This window comes from Myotis myotis, unplaced genomic scaffold, assembly GCF_014108235.1.
Source record: "Myotis myotis isolate mMyoMyo1 unplaced genomic scaffold, mMyoMyo1.p scaffold_m19_p_1, whole genome shotgun sequence".
Taxonomy (NCBI): Eukaryota; Metazoa; Chordata; class Mammalia; order Chiroptera; family Vespertilionidae; genus Myotis; species Myotis myotis.
The window spans coordinates 96,380,241-96,398,451 of record NW_023416313.1 but is presented as its reverse complement, the minus strand read 5'-3'; the positions used below and the strand labels follow the sequence as shown (position 1 = coordinate 96,398,451).

General features: G+C 36.9%; 1 protein-coding gene across 2 annotated transcripts in view; it reads left to right on the top strand.

Annotated features, from left to right (window-relative positions):
- The window catches only part of PLXDC2 (plexin domain containing 2), a 412,799-nt gene that overhangs the window by 206,024 nt on the left and 188,564 nt on the right, over positions 1-18,211 (top strand). For both annotated transcript variants that reach the window (XM_036345506.1, XM_036345495.1), the window contains one exon: positions 3,311-3,457. In XM_036345506.1, the coding sequence (XP_036201399.1) occupies positions 3,311-3,457 (147 nt within the window). The remainder of the gene's footprint in view (positions 1-3,310; positions 3,458-18,211) is intronic.

Below are 18,211 nucleotides of genomic sequence, written 5' to 3'. Positions count from 1 at the left end.
GAAATGTCACATTCTTAAGACAGCTATTTTATGGCTCCCCTGAATAACTGAGCCCAGGGCTTCGCCCTGGAACTTAATAACTTATGCCTCTAAATTCCTGGGTAAAAAATAGCCTTCCTCTTTGAATAAAAGTTGCCATGGCAATTGACAAACTTGTCAAACACCAAGGCCAATCTTTAGCTTTTCAATATTTTCAAAGATGTGAGTAAAAATAAAGGTGTATTATCACATACCTGTATCAGTGATTGTAATTAGGCAACATGTATATTTTTGCAGATAATCGTTATTTAAGCATAATGATATTATTCTTTATGTTAACTTTAAGACTATATCTCTTTTTTTTTTTACATATTTTATTGATTTTTTACAGAGATGAAGGGAGAGGCATAGAGAGTTAGAAACATCGATGAGACAGAAACATCAATCAACTGCCTCCTGCACACCCCCTACTGGGGATGTGCCTGCAACCAAAGTACATGCCCTTGACTGGAATCGACCCTGGGACCCTTCAGTTTGCAGGCTGACGCTCTATCCACTGAGCCAAACCGGTTAGGGCTAAGACTATATCTTGACTTATTACAGAGATATAGGTGTTAAGGGAAATACCAAAGTCCTTTTAAATGTGTTGATTGCAATAATTATACTGAATTCTATAGTGAAATTCTGCATTTTTAAAGAGGATACTATTTGGTATTTATGTGGAAATTTGGCAGCACCATATAATCTGTTACATAACTCACCTAAAGATTACATCTCTGACTTTAGTGTTGCTGAACTGTTTATAATAATTCTAGCAATAGGGAAAAATTAAAATTCTTATTTAAACTCATAGACAATTTTCTTCAAAACCACCCTTTTATATGATTCGTTGGGAAATTACATGAATCATTATCACTTGTTATTCAGATCTGATGATTTCTGGCAAGTTAGATTTAAATTTCCATTTCTGCTATGTGATAAGCTAGAATACCAGAATTGAATGGGAGATGTTTGTTATACAGATGTGTAAATCTCTAGATTAGTTTGCCTTCTTCAGTGTGTTGCTTAAGTTGAGTCTCTTTGGTTGCAAGTTAGGGAAACTTTTTTGTCAGTTAGGACTCTTTTAGTTGACAATTACCCAACAACAGGTGTTTTAACAATAAAAAGGATTTCATGGTTAACACACCCAAGTGTAGGTCACACTTACATGTACCTGATCGGGGGTCTGGCTTTTTCTTTGCATTGACTGTTGTTCTGTTCTCATCTATGTTTGCTGTGTCTTCAGGCCGGGTTTCCTCTTGGCAGCCACATGTGGGCAGGAGTTCAAGTCTCACCCCTACGTTTCTCAGCCATCAGAATAAGAGAAAGTATCCCCTTTAAGCTTCTAGATGTCTCACTGGTTGGTCTTTCTTGCCATGCTTGGGTGCTCCTGATCCCCACCGGCCCTTGTGGCCTTTGGAGTGACATGTGCAGAATGGCTTGTGCCCAGTGGCAAGGAGGGGACCCACCTCAGAAGTGTCCAGTGGTGAAGCGCCAGTCAACAGGGAAGACCCGCTGGCAACATAGTCGCAATGCTTGTTACCCTCTCCCACCAGAACCCACATAATCAGTGTCTTCATCTTCTGCAAGGGAGTGCTGGAAACCCTATGAAATCTCTCTTGGGCCGCATGGAATCTTCTTCCTTCTTCTTCCTTTGTGTCTCTTTTTTTCTCCTTTCTCTGCATAATTTTCTTATTGGTATACACACAATTCAATGTTATACCCAGAGTTTAATTGGAGGTTTACTTAGGAACTTTAAAAAAAATCTTAATGTTAACATATAATCACTGTTCTCAATATTTACAATTAGGGTCAATATTATTTTTTAGTCACGCAGCAAAATCTAGTACTAAAAATATTCCCTTCCTTTATATAGTCAGTTTTCTATATATATATAGCCTGATGGCTTGTGAAAAGGTAGCTGGAATTCTTGTTTTGACAAGATTTCAAGAATAATTGTACTTTATTTAATTAGAACAACTAATAAATGCATTAGACAATATTCACATCTCAAACATTATTATTCAAATCACAGACCCTATAACCAATAACCATTATTCTTACATATACCTGAATGTTTTAAAATATATTCTATCTAGTGGGCTCCACAAATTGATATGCACAATTACATTTCGTGGTAAAAAAAAAAAAATTGCAATTTGAATTAGTCAAGAATCATTTTATTTTCTGGGAGTTTCTCTTCAAAATTGCCTTTTAAAACATTTAAGTCTTTGCACTGAGTGAGAGACATGAAAAATAAAGGTTTTGTAGCAGGCACCATGGTGATACCAATAATGAGAATCACATAAAAATAGAATTTAGTAACCCAAATTATAGAGAAAAAATATACTATCCATTTCTAGGATCTTTAACTTAAAGCAGACCCTAATGTAACCCCAGCTTTAAAGAAGAGAAGTTTGAATTTGTTGTCACTCAATGGTAATTATAGTTCAAGTTTTCATTAAATAGTTCTAAGAGTGGCATTTTCTTTGGTCAGCAATTAGAGAGATCCCTGTAATAGAAAGACTATTGTTTATTTATAAATTTTTTCTAAAGAAGCTTACTAATTTTATATATCTTTTATCTAATTCACATCCATTAGAAGTTAACTCCTTTAGTTGTTTTGAAGAATACTAACATTTTTAATTTCATAATATCATTATTTAGTTTGTATTTTAAGAATTGTGGGGATCATGTCTCTGTTCATTTCTTTTGAGAACTGACCCTTTTTTCTTTTTCATGAAACTGTCTATAACTCTGTAAATTACATAAATTGGATTAAATGCTTCTTTTCTCTCCAGCCCTATTGAGATAAAGTTGACATGTAACATTGTGTAAGTTTATCTACAAAATATGTTGATTTGGTACAATAATATATTACAAAATAATTTCCATGGTAGCATTAGCTAACACTGACATCATATCACATAATTATCAGTTCTTTGTTGTGGGGAGAACATTTAAAATCTACTCTCTTAGCAACTTTCAAGTACATAATAGTGTACATGTATTACAGTGTTAACTATAGTCACCATGCTGTACAGGAGATCCCCAGAACTTATTCATTTTATAACTGGCAGTTTGTACCCTTTGACCAACATCTCCCCGTTTCTCCAAATCCCCAGCCCCTGGTAACCACCATCCTACCCTGTTTCTATGAGTTCAGCTTTTTTAGATTGCACATATAAGAACATACAGTACTTATCTGTCTCTGACTTATTTCACTTAGCATACTGCCCTCAAGGTCCATCCATGCTCTGTTCTTTATGTGCATTTTTCTCTATTATAACAGGAGGACACAGATCACAATTACTATATATCTCGGATATATGGTCCATCTGATTCTGCCAGCCGGGATTTGTGGGTGAACATAGACCAAATGGAAAAGGACAAAGTGAAGATTCACGGAATACTTTCCAATACTCATCGACAAGCTGCAGTAAGTGCTTTGACATTTCAATTTTATTTTTTCCTGCTCCAAAAAAAATTTGTTTTAATTGACATATCAACATTTCTTGTTATGATCACTGTTCAAGTATATTTAGTTCTGCAACTGCAATTTAGATTAATAATTGCATATAAGATATTATAGAAAATGAAAAATAATTATTTTGAGAAGCCACATTTAATTAAACTATTAATTAAATTAATTAACAATTTTCCTAATCAGAGGATGAGTTACGTATTCAATGTTGAGATAGATCTTGGATGGTTTTCAGTTTTTTTTGTGATCCATGAGTTTAGACAATATTTTTTAAAAATTACATTAATTTAGTATCTTCCATTTTGCATGGGTTTCTTACTCTTGGCCTGGGAAAGATGTAACCAGAAACATTTGTGATTCCGATACACATATAAACCAAGATAAAAATCTAAGTGAAGAAGTTTGATATAAATGAAAAAATTAAATCTAGAAGTCTCCAATTATATTTTAAGCCTGAGTTCATTATTTACCAGCTGTGGTTTCTTAAACAAATAATGTAACAATTCTGAGGCACAGTTTATGCATCTGTATGGTAGGGATGACAGGGGAAGTTATATAGGACTCACCTTACATGGTCATTGTTATCCTTTTCTACCTTATAGACTGAATGCTTATGCAGGTTAGCTTTTCAATGTTCACAACAATCCTATGATTTCAATATTATTACTGTGCAGATATTGCAGATGAGAGAATGGAGTCTTGGAAAATAAGGAATCTACCTACAAGTCTCTAACTAGTAAGTGATGAAATTAGGATGCTAACGTAAGCAGTGAGGCCCACACTCAAAATGTGTGTGTAAAATTTATCGCAGTTGGTTTTCAGCAGATTTTGAGAATTGCTTCCTGATAAGTGCCTGATTTAACATTTTAGAAGTTAATTAGTTTTGCTATCATAGACCACAGTGGTGATCTTACTGTTAATGAGGTGATGTCTTGTTCAGTTTAGTATGACTTAAACTTTAAATTGTCGAGTATTCTGCCATTATTGATATAAAGACTCAATAGGTTAAGTGACTCAGAGGCATGGATTCGGTAGATGTAAAATATCAAAAATTTTGGCCACAAACTTCATTGTATATATACATATATGTATCAGACTTTCCTATTTCAGGAGGTCAACTTCTAACAGTTAAAATGGAAGTTAATTATGATCTACCATAATGGTTTATTCAATTTTCAATGTAGAGCACATGTTTTCTGAGGCAGAGAAGCAAAGTAGCCAGCTTGCCCTGGCTGGGTGACTCTGTGGGTTAGAATGTCCTCCCATTCACTAAAAGGCTGTGGGTTGTATTCCTGTTTGGGGCATGTTTCTCTCTCTCTCTCTCTCTCTCTCTCTCTCTCTCTCTCTCTCTCTCTCTCCCTCCCCCCCACCCCCCTTATATCCCTTTCCTCTCTCTTTCAAATCAATAAAAAACATGTCCCAGGGTTAGGATTAAAAAACAACAACATACACACAAAAACACTACAGAGTAGCCACCTTTCCTTGCTGAATTTCATCATCTGACTTTTCCATATTCAAGCAACCCCAGGCAAGATGACAGATTCAGAAAGGATTCACTGTTGGGTTTAGAACGGATCTGCAAAAGAAGACAAAATGATTATAGTAGGACAATGTCTATTAGAAAGTTATTGCATCCTCAGGAAATCCCACTTTGCTTTACGAAAATATATATAGGACAGATGGGGCTTACATGCCCTCTCAAGCTTAGGGGAAAGGGGGTTGAGAGTTATGGTTTGGGACTTTAAAGCGTGGGAAGGCAATTCACGTGGAGATGAAAAAGCAAATGTTTGGTCAATAAATGCTTGCTGGGCCATACTTACAAAGGGACACAGGGAGGATTTTAATCAAAAGATTCTTACTAGCTTCCTCCTTGTCAATCGCATTTAATTCATGTTATCTAAGATGATAGTTTTCTTCCTGGAGCAGGTTTTCTATCTAAATTCCTTTAGGTGGGTAAGGGGCCAAAGGTTTTTCCTGAGTCGTCTTTCTTGAAAATATCCAACTTTAAAAATAATATCCCCAACAGCATATTTTAGAATGGAAAACTCTGCTTCCCTTCAATATTATTACTTTTTTCTTTGTTGTTTTTTTTTTTTTTGCTTGTTTTGTTTTCTAATTCTACCTAAATATAAAATCATAAGGAATCTGTTTTTCTCTAGCTGACTTATTTCACTTAGCATAATACCCTCCAGGTTCATCCATGTTGTTGCAAATAGTAAGATTTCATTTGTTTTTTATGGCTGAGTAATATTCCATTGTACATATGTACCACATCTTTTTATTAATTTGTCTATTAATGGACATTTAGGTTGCTTCCATATATTGGCTATTGTTAATAATGCTATAATGAACATAGGGCTGCATATATCTTTTTGAATTAGTGTTATATATTTCTTCAGCTAAATACCCAGACGTGGAATCGCTAGATCATATGGTAGTTCTACTTTTAATTTTTCAAAAAACCTCCATATTATTTTCCATAGTGGCTGCACCAATTTACATCCCCACCAATAGTACACAAAATGTGCCAATTAGACTCCATTTAATTAAATTTTATATCTGGAAACTTATAAATTAATAGAACATTTAAAAATTTTTCTATGAACATTCTTTCTTTCATAAAAATTAGTATGAGATTTATAATTTGTAAAGAGTGATTCATGGTTTAACATGTCCTCAATTGGCCTCCCCACATTTCCAATCCTTCCTGGATCTCTCTGCTCTGTTTCCATTATGCCTTCCTCTGAGTAGAATCAGGTTGTTAGAGATGAGGACAGATTTTTAATGTTAAGGCACTAGGGGACTCAGTAATATCCACAGAACCCCTCCCTTCAACCTTCACAGAACACACACACCATAACACAGCTGTTCTCCCTGTGATGTTACTGAGAGGTTTTAGCACAAGGGAAAATGGCAAATGGGAAACAAGACATCCAGGTTGACTTGGTTTACTGATGTCATGATTATCATAATTCTTGATGCAATGCTCTCTGGTAATTTGGCTGCAAACATTTAAGCCCTAAAAGAAGAGGAAAGTTTCTATAATCGCATCACCAAAGGATATAATTTGCATGTCCAAGGTCAAAAAGAAAGAAGAAGGAGAAGAAATTATATACCTAGGGGCAGACCCAGGCGCAGTTAGTTAAGTAATCCAGTCCTGAGTAAGCAGGAGGTAGAGTGAGACAGCTAGAAGACTGATTTTTCTGAAGACACAGCTACCTTCCTCTTTCCTGGCTTCCTCAGAATTGGTCAGAGGAAGACAAAGGAGTGTCTGACTTGGTAGCATAATTTTTAAAAAAATATGTTCCCTCTTCCACCATCACTCATAAATGTGGCCCAAAGCCATTTTGGGATCATAAATTAATATTCTAGAAAGAGGAGGAGGGTGGAAACAGTAAAAGTTATCCCTGTTCTCCATTAACATAATCCTATATAATAGAAGGCTAATATGCAAATCGACCAAACAGTGGAATGACCGGTCGCTATGATGCACACTGACCACCAGGGGGCAGCCTCACAACACAGGAGCTGCCCCCTGGTGGTCAGTGCGCTCCCACAGGGGGAGCGTTGCTCAACCAGAAGCCTGGTTCATGGCTGGCAAGTGCAGCAGCGGTGGTGGGAGCCTCTCCTGCCTCCACAGCATTGCTAAGGATATCCAACTAATGGCTTAGGCCTGCTCTCTGCCTAAGCCATCAGTCAGACATCCCCCAAGGGCTCCCGGACTGCGTGAAGGCGCAGGCTGGGCTGAGGGACCCCTGAGTACACAAATTTCATGCACTGGTCCTCTAGTATCTTAAAATTTCATAGCTGAGTATTTGTTTCTAAATCATTTAATTCACGTTTCACATGACAGAAAACACTAATTTCTTTTTCTTTTTATATGTAAGATATACTCAGTATTTACATTACATATGTATATTGCAATTTCATTACATGTTCTTTCAAACCTCCCCATTGCTCATTTTGGTTTAAATAACATTTCTTAAATTATTATTAAAAATAAATAAAGCAGATGTTAAAGCCTACTTTTACCTTTGACAAATTAAAGGAAGGATCTTGTATTCCTAGATAAAGTTGAAAAAATTTGCAGTAAGTCCCTACCATATGGCAAGCAATGAGCCAGCACTTTATATTCAATTAGTGGTACTTATTTGTTTTAGGTTGTTGTGTTTTATCTGTTTTCCATTATTGAAAGTTATACAGTTGTCAGGTTGTAGCTCTGGAAGTTTCTAACTACAAACCCAGGAACCTGTTTGTACCTGTTTCTTTCCCTCTGTGTGGAACTTCAAATTTCATAATTTTGAGATTATTTTCTATATTTCTAAATCATATACTTTCATTCATTGCTGGGCACAAAGTTTGATTAAGTAGCTAGTCAAATTAGAATAATTTTGCCTTCTAAAACTATGGTTTATCAAATTCTGCTTTACAACTTGATACCACTCTCGGGTGGAAGGAGTTTGGGGTTATAGAAGTTATAAAACCTTGGCTCCAAAATTTTTTTTCTCGGTTTTGGACTCTCTGCATTTTACTTTTACAACCTGCCCACCTTGACTACCCCTCAGTTCTTATTTGAGAATAAAAATGAAATAGCTATGCGAATATCAAATAAAAATGAGATTTCAAATGCATTGTTATTGGAGAGTCCAAAAACATAATAAACCCCCCAAAAGCTAATTTCTAAGTATTCTCTAAGAATATAGGTAGATAGATATTAATATCAATATTATATCTCCATATATTTTATTTTGCCAAGAAATTGTCAATGTGCTCTTTGCCAGATATAAGCCCACTCTTAGCTTATAAAATTGTATCTTTCTCTGTTAGTAAAAAAGATTGATTCTTTATATAAGAAACCTCAGCAAAATGAAATGAAGTGCTACTCTGTACCTCTGTCGTATTGCAGGCAAGGTTTTTGATGAAACTTGTAGTTTTGACATGGTGATTGTTCTAAATTTTAATAACACTGTTCTTGGCAGAGATCCTCAGACTACTTGATTTATAAGCAGAAAGCTTCATTTAAAAAAATGAAGTTTTCTGCAGTTTATTTTCTTTCCCCCCCTCCCCCAGGAAAATAGCATCATTTCAACTAGCATTTCTATCAGTCTTACATTTGCATAATGTTGATGTTGGGAGAGCTAAATTTGGATGCCAATTGTGATTATAGTCCATTGTTTGCTCATAGTACGCAATTTCATTTTTTTTCTGTGCATCAGAAAATCTACTGATAAATGCTAATTTCTCTAAATGATTAACTCTAAAGGCAATTTAAATTACTGTTCCTATTAGGCTATTATCTAGACCACACATTTCTGCCCGGGTCCTGTTCACAGTATGTAACAAGTTGCTTTTACTTATTTTTGTTGGGTTGGGTGAATAAACTTGCTGCTCTCTGTCTTTTGAATTGTTTCATTTCAAGTAAGACATCCACAGTCCACCCACCTGGCCTTACTTGGTTTTGCTCATGGGATTTCCCTCTAGTTTAATAACAAACTGAGATGAGTTGTGCCTGCACATGTCCTTCCAGCCTGATTTTGGTTTCATTCATTTTACTCTTACTATTTCAAATAGCCACCGACCAATTTTGAGAATAATTCTCTCTCTACTGAAGAAGTGTTATTTGAGGGTTTGTGATCCATTCAGCGTTATCACATGAGATTAGAGAAACTGACTTCTGTTCCTCTGGGTGCCAGGGAAACAGGCTGGTCCACCTGCCTCAGGGCCAGGAAGTAATGGAAAGAGCTAGTCTCTCCCACGGGTGGCATTAAGAACACATCAAACACTTCTTGGCCCATTCAAGTTGCTGAGTTTAGTAAACTCCTTTTGCTGATCTAATTATATAAATTACTAATTATTTAAGATACCCTTGATACCCTTCCTGAATCTAAGAACCAGATTTTAGACATTGCAGGTCCTTTGGTGATTCTTGAAGATAGCAGCAGCCTTATGAAGCCCCCAGTGATCAATTCTTACGCATATAACAAGCCTTAGGTTTCCAAAGCAAGACATTCTTTTTTTAAAAATCATACTTGAGTTCATCATATTTCAGGTCAATGTCATCTTCATTCTCCATATTGTGTCTTTAGTAGGGGGTGGGCACCATTCTTTATGTAAAATTAACGTAGGAACACTACGTAATTTTATACATTCTCTGTTACCAGTGATGGCTGTAAAATAATTCTAGGTAGGCAAATATCTACTCAGCTTTTTAAAGTCACAAGTGAGGTGAATACTTGAGGTTTCTATGAAACTCTCTTAGATTTCACATTAATCTTTCATAATCATAAAGCTGCTAAAATAGGACCCTCAGCCATGTCTCAGGTGGAATAAATAAGTCTACTTACTCCTATCTTTCATCCGGGATTCTCTTCTCCAACCTATTTTTTATTATCTTTTCTGGGATCTCTCCATGAACCCATGAAGACATACCAGTGGTTAATTTTAGATAACATGAGTACAAAACATTGTCATCCTGAAGCTACTCAGTGGTTAAGCTTACACATGACTATTTTGTACGAGAAAAGTTGGCAAAATGTAGATGAAATATAATATTTCTTAAGAGTGACTACAACTAACAGCAAGTACATTTAATTCTTGTGAAACATCTTAAGTTATAGGAGGTAAAAGACAAGACATTTTCAGATGAAGATTTCCTTGATAACTTAGTATTTTTATATCTTTTAAAAATATTTTATAGCTATTTTCAATATATTTTATTTTTGTCTGTTTCTACTTACCAAATTATAACCTATCTCTTAAGTTGTAGATGATTACCTGAGGCAGAGATTTTCAAAACCTTTTTCATCTCATGGCACACATAAACTAATTACTAAAATTCTTTGGCACGCTGAAATAGATATTATAATTTTTGCCGATCTGGCAAAAAAAATAGGCATAATTTTTATTCATTCACACCAGATGGCTATTGTTTTGTTGACTGTTGTCTTTTTTTTTTTTAATTTGACAATCTAAGGGAAAAGAGGTCAATGCTCCTGACTAATGAGTCAGGTACTGCATGTTTTAAAAATTCTTGCTGCACACCAGTGTGCCTCTTTGGGCACACCGGTTGGAAATCGCTGCCCTTGGGAATAATCAACATGTCACATGGTTTATTTATACATTGGCTTACCACCAGAACTTTGCTGTGCCTGAGTCCAGCCCCAGAAAATGAGTGTCTCTTTCTTCACTAAGTTTCTCTGTTAAAATGCCAATGCGTCTGGAAGTGAACCTCCTGTAAGCTACTCTCATCCTACATAATAAAAGCATAATATGCTAAGTATCCGACCTATTGGTCGACCAGTCACTATGACACTCACTGACCACCAGGGGGCAGATGCTCCAATGGGTAGGTTAGCTTGCTACTGAGGTCTGGCTGATGGGGACTGGGCAAGAGGGCTGGACATGTCCTGGAGCCCTGCCACAGTCCCTCCCCAGCTGGCCAACCTCCCACAATCCCTCCCTGGCTGGCTGGCCCCCATCGGCCTGATCAGGACTGGGCGAGACAGCCCCAATCATCCTTGATCGCAGGCCAGACTGAGGGACCCCACCCGTGCATGAATTCATGCACTGGGCCTCTAGTTTAAGATGTAATGCCAGAAATTTCTTATCATGGAGCAGCTGAGAAGAAATGCCAAGTAAGATTCACTCTTGATAAATAGGCCAAGTTTAAGCATCTGGGCCCTGCTCCCAGACAGGTTAACCTGTAGATATGTGCAAGTATCAAAGGGAGCAGCTCTGAGGGACTGTGTTAAGAGTCATCAATTTCCTTAACTTTTGAAAAATCCAGAAGTTGGCAAATGTGACTAAATGTTAATAAATATTGGTGATCTGAATAAATATATAGGGGGCTCTTTCTATTATTTTTGTAACTTTTTAAAATTTGAAAATATTTCCAAATACAAAATTAAGAAAAAGAGAAGTTAGCAAAAGAGGAGTTAACTTTGAAGAGTTAACGTTGAACTTGTCCCAATTTCAATTTCAACCTGTAATCAAGTTTTGAATTTTTTGTCACTCTCCCTGCATTGAATTTCAAATCATAGCATGTCTGTTGAGGGGCAGCTTGGTAATAGTGTTTAAGGAGATGGACTTAGGCTGCCTGGATTTTGAGTCTGCCTTCCCCTCCCCCCAACCCCTACTTTTCCAACTACTAGCTGGGTAATTTTGAACATCTTATTTACTCTATTAATTCCTCATCTATAAAATGGAATGATAACAGTATCAACCTTTTAAGGTTGACATTAGAATTAAAAGATTTAACATTTGTACAGTGCTTAATTCAGTGGCTGGCACAGTGTTGTAGATGTTGGTGTCATTGATACTAATAATCATCATGCAAATATTTAACTTTAAAACAGTCACTTTCCACTGACAGGAAAGGGAGGACAGATTGTAATCAATGAAGGCAAGGGAGGGACTTTTTAAACTGCAGAGGATAAACTAATAGGAGTATTTTTCCTGCCTACCCTGTTTGAGGATCACTGGTCAAGGTGGTAACAGGGGTGTCATTGCCCTCAGGTGTACTGGGGCTGCAAAGAGCGTTAGCAAATCATTGCTTTAAAGGGACTTGGCAAGCAGGTACTGCTATGCTTCAATTCCTCAAATGGAAAATTTCAGAACATGTAAGTGCTACCAGGCGAAGCAAGATGATGTTATCCAGAATCAAGTCTATTTATCCTTTTAATCCATTTCACGCCTGTCAAAGTCCTTATAGCAGTTGTTTTAGAGTTCCAAAGACCATTGATATGACATCAAGTATTGGTATTCAAAGTGGGCTCCCTGCGGAGAGCTTATTTGAAACACAGAATTTTAGCCCATTCACCCCCAGACCTACCAATTCGGAATCTGCATTTTAACCAGAACCCTAAGTGTTTCCTAGGCACACTCTGGCTTGAGAAGCCTTTGGAGACCCACGGCATTGCTTCTAGAGCAGGGTGAAAAACCCAGAATTGGCTTTTTCTGCTTCTCGTCCTCCCCACCTACCCTTCAGGGGTTTCTTTACAAATCCTGTTGTGCTTTCTCTGTGCCCTGGAACCTGCTGTTGTTCTGCACCCCGCCTGAAGGATAGTTACCTAACTAATTTGAATAATTCTCAAAATGCCCAAGTATAGGCAAGCACCTATAAGTCAGGTGTTTGCTGGCAGTCATGCACCGTGAGAGGCCAGAGGTATGGCGCTAGTTCACTTACTCTGTTTCACATGAGCGAGCATCAGGTAACTGCAAAATGTTTACATGTTGTTTTCTAATTTATGAATAGGCCCGTGCACAGTGTCATTCAATATGCAGGGTTAATGAAGTTCTTAATTCTGTTATGAAAAAGAGCGCTGAAGCGGTTAGAATTCCTAACTCAAAAAATCAATTCAATTGATGGGGGTTTTTTTTCTAAAAGACTGAATAGCCAGTCTCTTGTCCTTACATTTGCATATTGATTAGCCAATTTCCCTGAACATTTTGATCTTTTAATTAGGTTTGCAGTGTTTTCAGTCACTGGATCAATGACCCATGTCCTGTTCTCTCCTCCCAGAGTGTGAGAGTTGGTTAAAATATCATTTTATAACAAATCCTTGATCGTAAAAGCATTATGAATTATTGTGCCCACTGCCGCTATTTTTTTTTCTGGAATATACTCAGCTCATTTTTGGACTAGAAGCAGAATCTTATTTTAGGGCCTATATCAGAAGTTTGCATTGCTATTCCACATGTATATGCCTCTCCACAGTCCATTTTCTCTCTTTAATAGTTACTTGTTGTGGAAATATGTCAATTAAAATGTTTCTATCTATAGCTATATCTACAAACATACATGTGTATATGCTTATATTTATATCCCTCTGCTATCTTTCAGTACTATTTATAGCACTGTTAGAAGTGACTTGATTTCCGTTACACAGGTGACTAAATCAGTGAAGGGCAATTACCATTAAGAATTGTAAAAAAGGAAAGAAATGTTCTGGAAGTTTAGAAAATAGGTCCCTGGATCTATCCTCAGAAGGTAAGAAATGGAAGCATCTGAACCCCAGTGTGAAAAATAGAAGTGGTTTAGGTTGTGCCCATCACCTGGTGAGAAGGGGCCTGCTGTGTTGCCATCAGACCTCCATGGGGTGTAGCACACTGTGGCTCCACCCAGCATGGTGCTCTGTTAGTCTAGTCCCCATCATTCCATGCATTTCATCTGAGAAGACTGTTCTACACCTTTTTCAGATTTTTTTTTTTTTTTTTTTTTTTTTTTTTTTTTACTGTGGCCTCATGCATTGTTATTACATGTTAAAGGAAATTGTTACATCTAATAAGAGCAAAGCATGTGACTGCAATATTAAGGATTCCAGGTAGAAAACAGTTATGGGAAGTCTGATGACATGTAGGAAAAGAATTACCTAGTATAAAAGAAGGGGGATAGAATGATATAGGATTTAAGACAGTGTTTTGGAGTCAAACCTATGTGGATTGAAATCCTGGCTCCGCTACTTATTGTGGTGTGAATTTACTACTTGACCTTTTCTTGTTAAGTTTTTAAAAAATAATTTCAGGCTGATAAAAAGCCGTGCAGGGATTATTGAAAGCATTCCCAGATATCGTTTACTACCCCGCTTTCCCAAATGTTAACACCTTACATACTCAGGGTACAGTTATCAATACCAAGCTATTAACATTGTTACTATACTCTTAACTAAGCTATAGGCCTTATTCATAATTTGTAAATTATCCTCTTTTTTCTTGTCCAGAATCCAATCTAGGGCCCACACTGCATTTATTTACCCAATCTCCTGGTCTCCTCCAACAGTTCCTCATTCTTTCTTTGTCTCTCATGAACTCTACTCTTTCAAAGAGTATTGGCCAGCTGTTATAGTTTCCCTGATTTGGGGTTTGTCCTAAAAACCTCTGTGTCTTCATGAGGAAACACAGGTCTCTGCTTTTGGCCAGAATAACACAGCAGTGGTATTTTGTCCTCCACTGTGTAGCATATCAGGAGGTACATGATGTCACTATGTCTTGTCACTGGTGATGTTATCTTTGATCATCTGCTTAATGTGATGTCTGCCAGGTTTTGTTTCTTTGCTTTAAAGTCACTGTTGTTGTTGTTTTTTGTATTTATCAAGTATCTTTTTGCAAGATATTTTACGACTATATAAATATTCTGTTTTTCATCATACGTTCACCTTATTTTAGCATTTATATTTGCTAAAAACAGATAAAATACTTAGCATAATGTCTGATACATTAAATGTTAATTTCATTCTCCTAACATTAGTAAACACAGTAGTCATAATCACTTCAATATAATACAAATGAGGGCATCATAATATTGCTCAGAAACATAATATCTAATTGTGCTATGATTCTATTAGAGAAGGAATTTGCCTGCATTGTTATTAGAGACAACATATACTAAATCATTTCCAGCTATTTATTAGGAATCAAATAGGAGCCACTTTTTGGTTAGGAAACTTGTTTTAAGGAACTATGCTAGATACCTTCATGTACGTAATCTGATAGTAGCCACCAACCAGTCAGTGCTTATGAAGGGTCAAGTGTCATTTGATTATTCGATCCTTATAATAATCTTTAAAGAAGTGTCTGGACTTTACAGGTGAGCAAACTGGCTTAAAGGAGTTAAATGACTTATGAAATCTCATAGCTTCTAAGAATCAAACTGGGATGTAATTCGAAGGCTCTATGACTTCAAAACATGCTAGATCATTCAAAATTAAGGAAAGAACCATTTAAAATTTAAAAATATTTCTCCATCTAGTTCCATTAAAAGAATATTGTAAAATGTGTGTCTTATGGTTAGCAAAGGAGTGAGACTGCAGTAATCTATTTTAAGCACTAATAGGTGAATGTGTTGTATTTGGGCCTTATTTATTTCCAAGAAAGACAGTCAATTGTTACTTGCATTTTGGAAGAATATATTACATCCCAGTTAAAAAATTTAATTTATTCAGAGTTATCTATTAAAAATTTATCTAGTAAGTAATGATTATTTAATCATTTTTAGCTATTAGAGATATAAATCTTACTAGAAATAAGATCATTTATTTAGGTAGTTCAGATAAAAGCCAGTATCACTATAAAGTGCCATTTAGGTAAAACATAATGTAATTTTTCTCAAGTTTGCAAGTCTTCTCAAAGTTAATACCAGGCATAATAAATATACTGAAAATGGTTTGACTCAAGATTTATTTGACCTACTTTTTCAAAACAATAGCACAAATCTCACTTTACTACTATTACTACTTAAAATAATATCTCAGCTATTAGAAAGCTTCAAGATAAATAAAAATTTATTTGAATTATTAAAAATGGAATGTTAAGATATATGTATAGAAATTAGTGATTAATCCATGAATTTATTTTTCAATAAATAAATACTCCTATATTTTTAAGACCATTTGTTCTCATGGACTCAGGACATCATCAATTATTAAAAGTTTAGTTACCACCAATTTTTGTTCCACAAGCTGCTTTCAGCAGGATTATGCCTCCTAAAGATGGCATAAAGACTTGGGAGAACCAGAAAATGTAGCTTTATTACTATGAAGAAGAAGCTGTCTTAAAACAAAAAGCAGATGTTATTAATGACATTAAAAATAGTTTTGAGAATTATAGAAGTTTCTTTTCCAGATTCTTAATTCTTCTTAAGCAGTTTCTGTCTTCAAGCTTTTACTGGCCCTAATTAATTTACCTTTGTAATACAACTGAGAAATAGGCAAGCAGGGGAAACTGGAATAGTGTGTATGTAGGGTTAAAATTCGTGTGTTATTAAAAAGAATTTAAAGTGATAATAATTAGTGAGAAGACAGATAGAAGGCATAAGAAAATTATGTTAAAGAGGCAATAAAAGGTGTGGATATACTTAGACATCTAGAAGAATGACCCTGATTAAGTCTAATAGTCAGTCCCAAACAGTAATTTCCCTTGTCTGACATTAGTTCCTGTCCAAAATGTCCCCAAAACATGCATTGAGATATTTGGTTCATGACAAAAGGTCCTTGATATTTGGTCCAAAACATCCATGGACATAGTTGGTCCACACTAACCCATTTACCTAACCTCTTGTGCGATTACTAGCTAGACTACTGAGGCAAGAAGGGCTGTTATGGCCAATGCAGCCACAGTGCAATTATTGGGCCAATAACGCATGATAGTATGTTTTATGAATTAATCCTACAAACCAAAGGTATAAATACATATTATGGACTATTTGAACCCAGGGGTGTATTTTTGGACATTTTAGACAGGACAAAATATCAAGGACTTCTTGGCATGGACCAAATACCTCCATGGGCATTTTGGACAGGAAAAAATGTCTGCTATTATAATGTCATCGACCATGTTGTGGTAGAGGATGATGTGTTTTTTGAGGTCACAGTCATTTATTGGCTATACCTGCCATACATTTATACCAAATCACCTGGAATCTATGAATATACTTCATCAAACTCTTCAAAGGAAATTTCATAAATTTATCCTTCCCTACATGAAGAAGGGATGCTTTATTTGCTTGTCTAAAAAGTATTATACCTCATCTTTCAAATAGTAACTCCTTTCCACACAGTGTAAGGAAGCAGTAAATTCAGTTGATTGCATGTATGTCACTCATGCTCTTGAAAGTTTCACTTCTGAATTTTTATTTGGTATTTTTCCCAGATTATTAATTAATTGATTGTGTCTTTACATGACAACTTTCCTAAATCATTTTCTCTTTTACATTAGGCATTTCTTAAGGGATGATATCCAAGATAGGATAATGTTCAGAGTATATTATTCTACATGTATAAAAGCCTAAGCAACCGTCGCAACCGAAACAACTGAACAGACAACCGAACAGGCTGCGTGGGGCGACCAGGCCAGCAGGGGGCTTAGTGAGGGCGGACCAAACAACTAAGCAGCAGGTTGCATGGGGTGACCGGGCTGGCAGGGGGGTTAGTGAGGGATGACCAAATGACTGAGCAGCAGGCTGCGTGGGGCAACCAGGCCGGCAGGGGGGTTAGTGAGGGATGACCAAATGACTGAGCAGCAGGCTGCGTGGGGCAACCAGGCCGACAGGGGGGTTAGTGAGGGATGACCAAATGACTGAGCAGCAGGCTGCGTGGGGGTGACCAGGCTGGCAGGGGGGTGCAGTGAGGGGCAACCAGGCCAGCAGAGGGGGCAGTGAGTGGCAACCAGGCTAGCAGAGGGGGCAGTAAGAGGTGGCCAGGCTGTCAGGGAGGCAGTTGGGGCTAACCAGGCCGGCAGGGGGGCAGTTGGAGGTGACCAGTCCAGCAGGGGGGGAAGTTAGGAGCGATCAGGCAGGCAGGCAAGTGAGCAGTTAGGATCCAGTGGTCCCGGACTGTGAGAGGGATGTCCGACTGCCGGGCCTAAACCGGCAGTCGGACATCCCCCGAGGGGTCCCAGATTGGAGAGGGTGCAGGCTGGGCTGAGAGGACTACCCCCACACACAGTGCACGAATTTTGTTCACCAGGCCTCTAGTGATACAATAATCTCAATATTATGTTTCTTTTTGTTGATAATGGCTTTTTTTTGTGACAGTGTCCAGGATTCTGCTAGTCTTTCTGGTTACAGTTAATGGAACCCTCACTAATTAATGACACAGCAGGCTTTCTCACACTTAACCAAATTAACTCTTTTTCCTGTATTCACCATCTCAGTTGGTGTCACTGTGATCCACCAGTCACTCAGCTAGAAACCTGTCCTTTAGTCTAGTGTCTTCT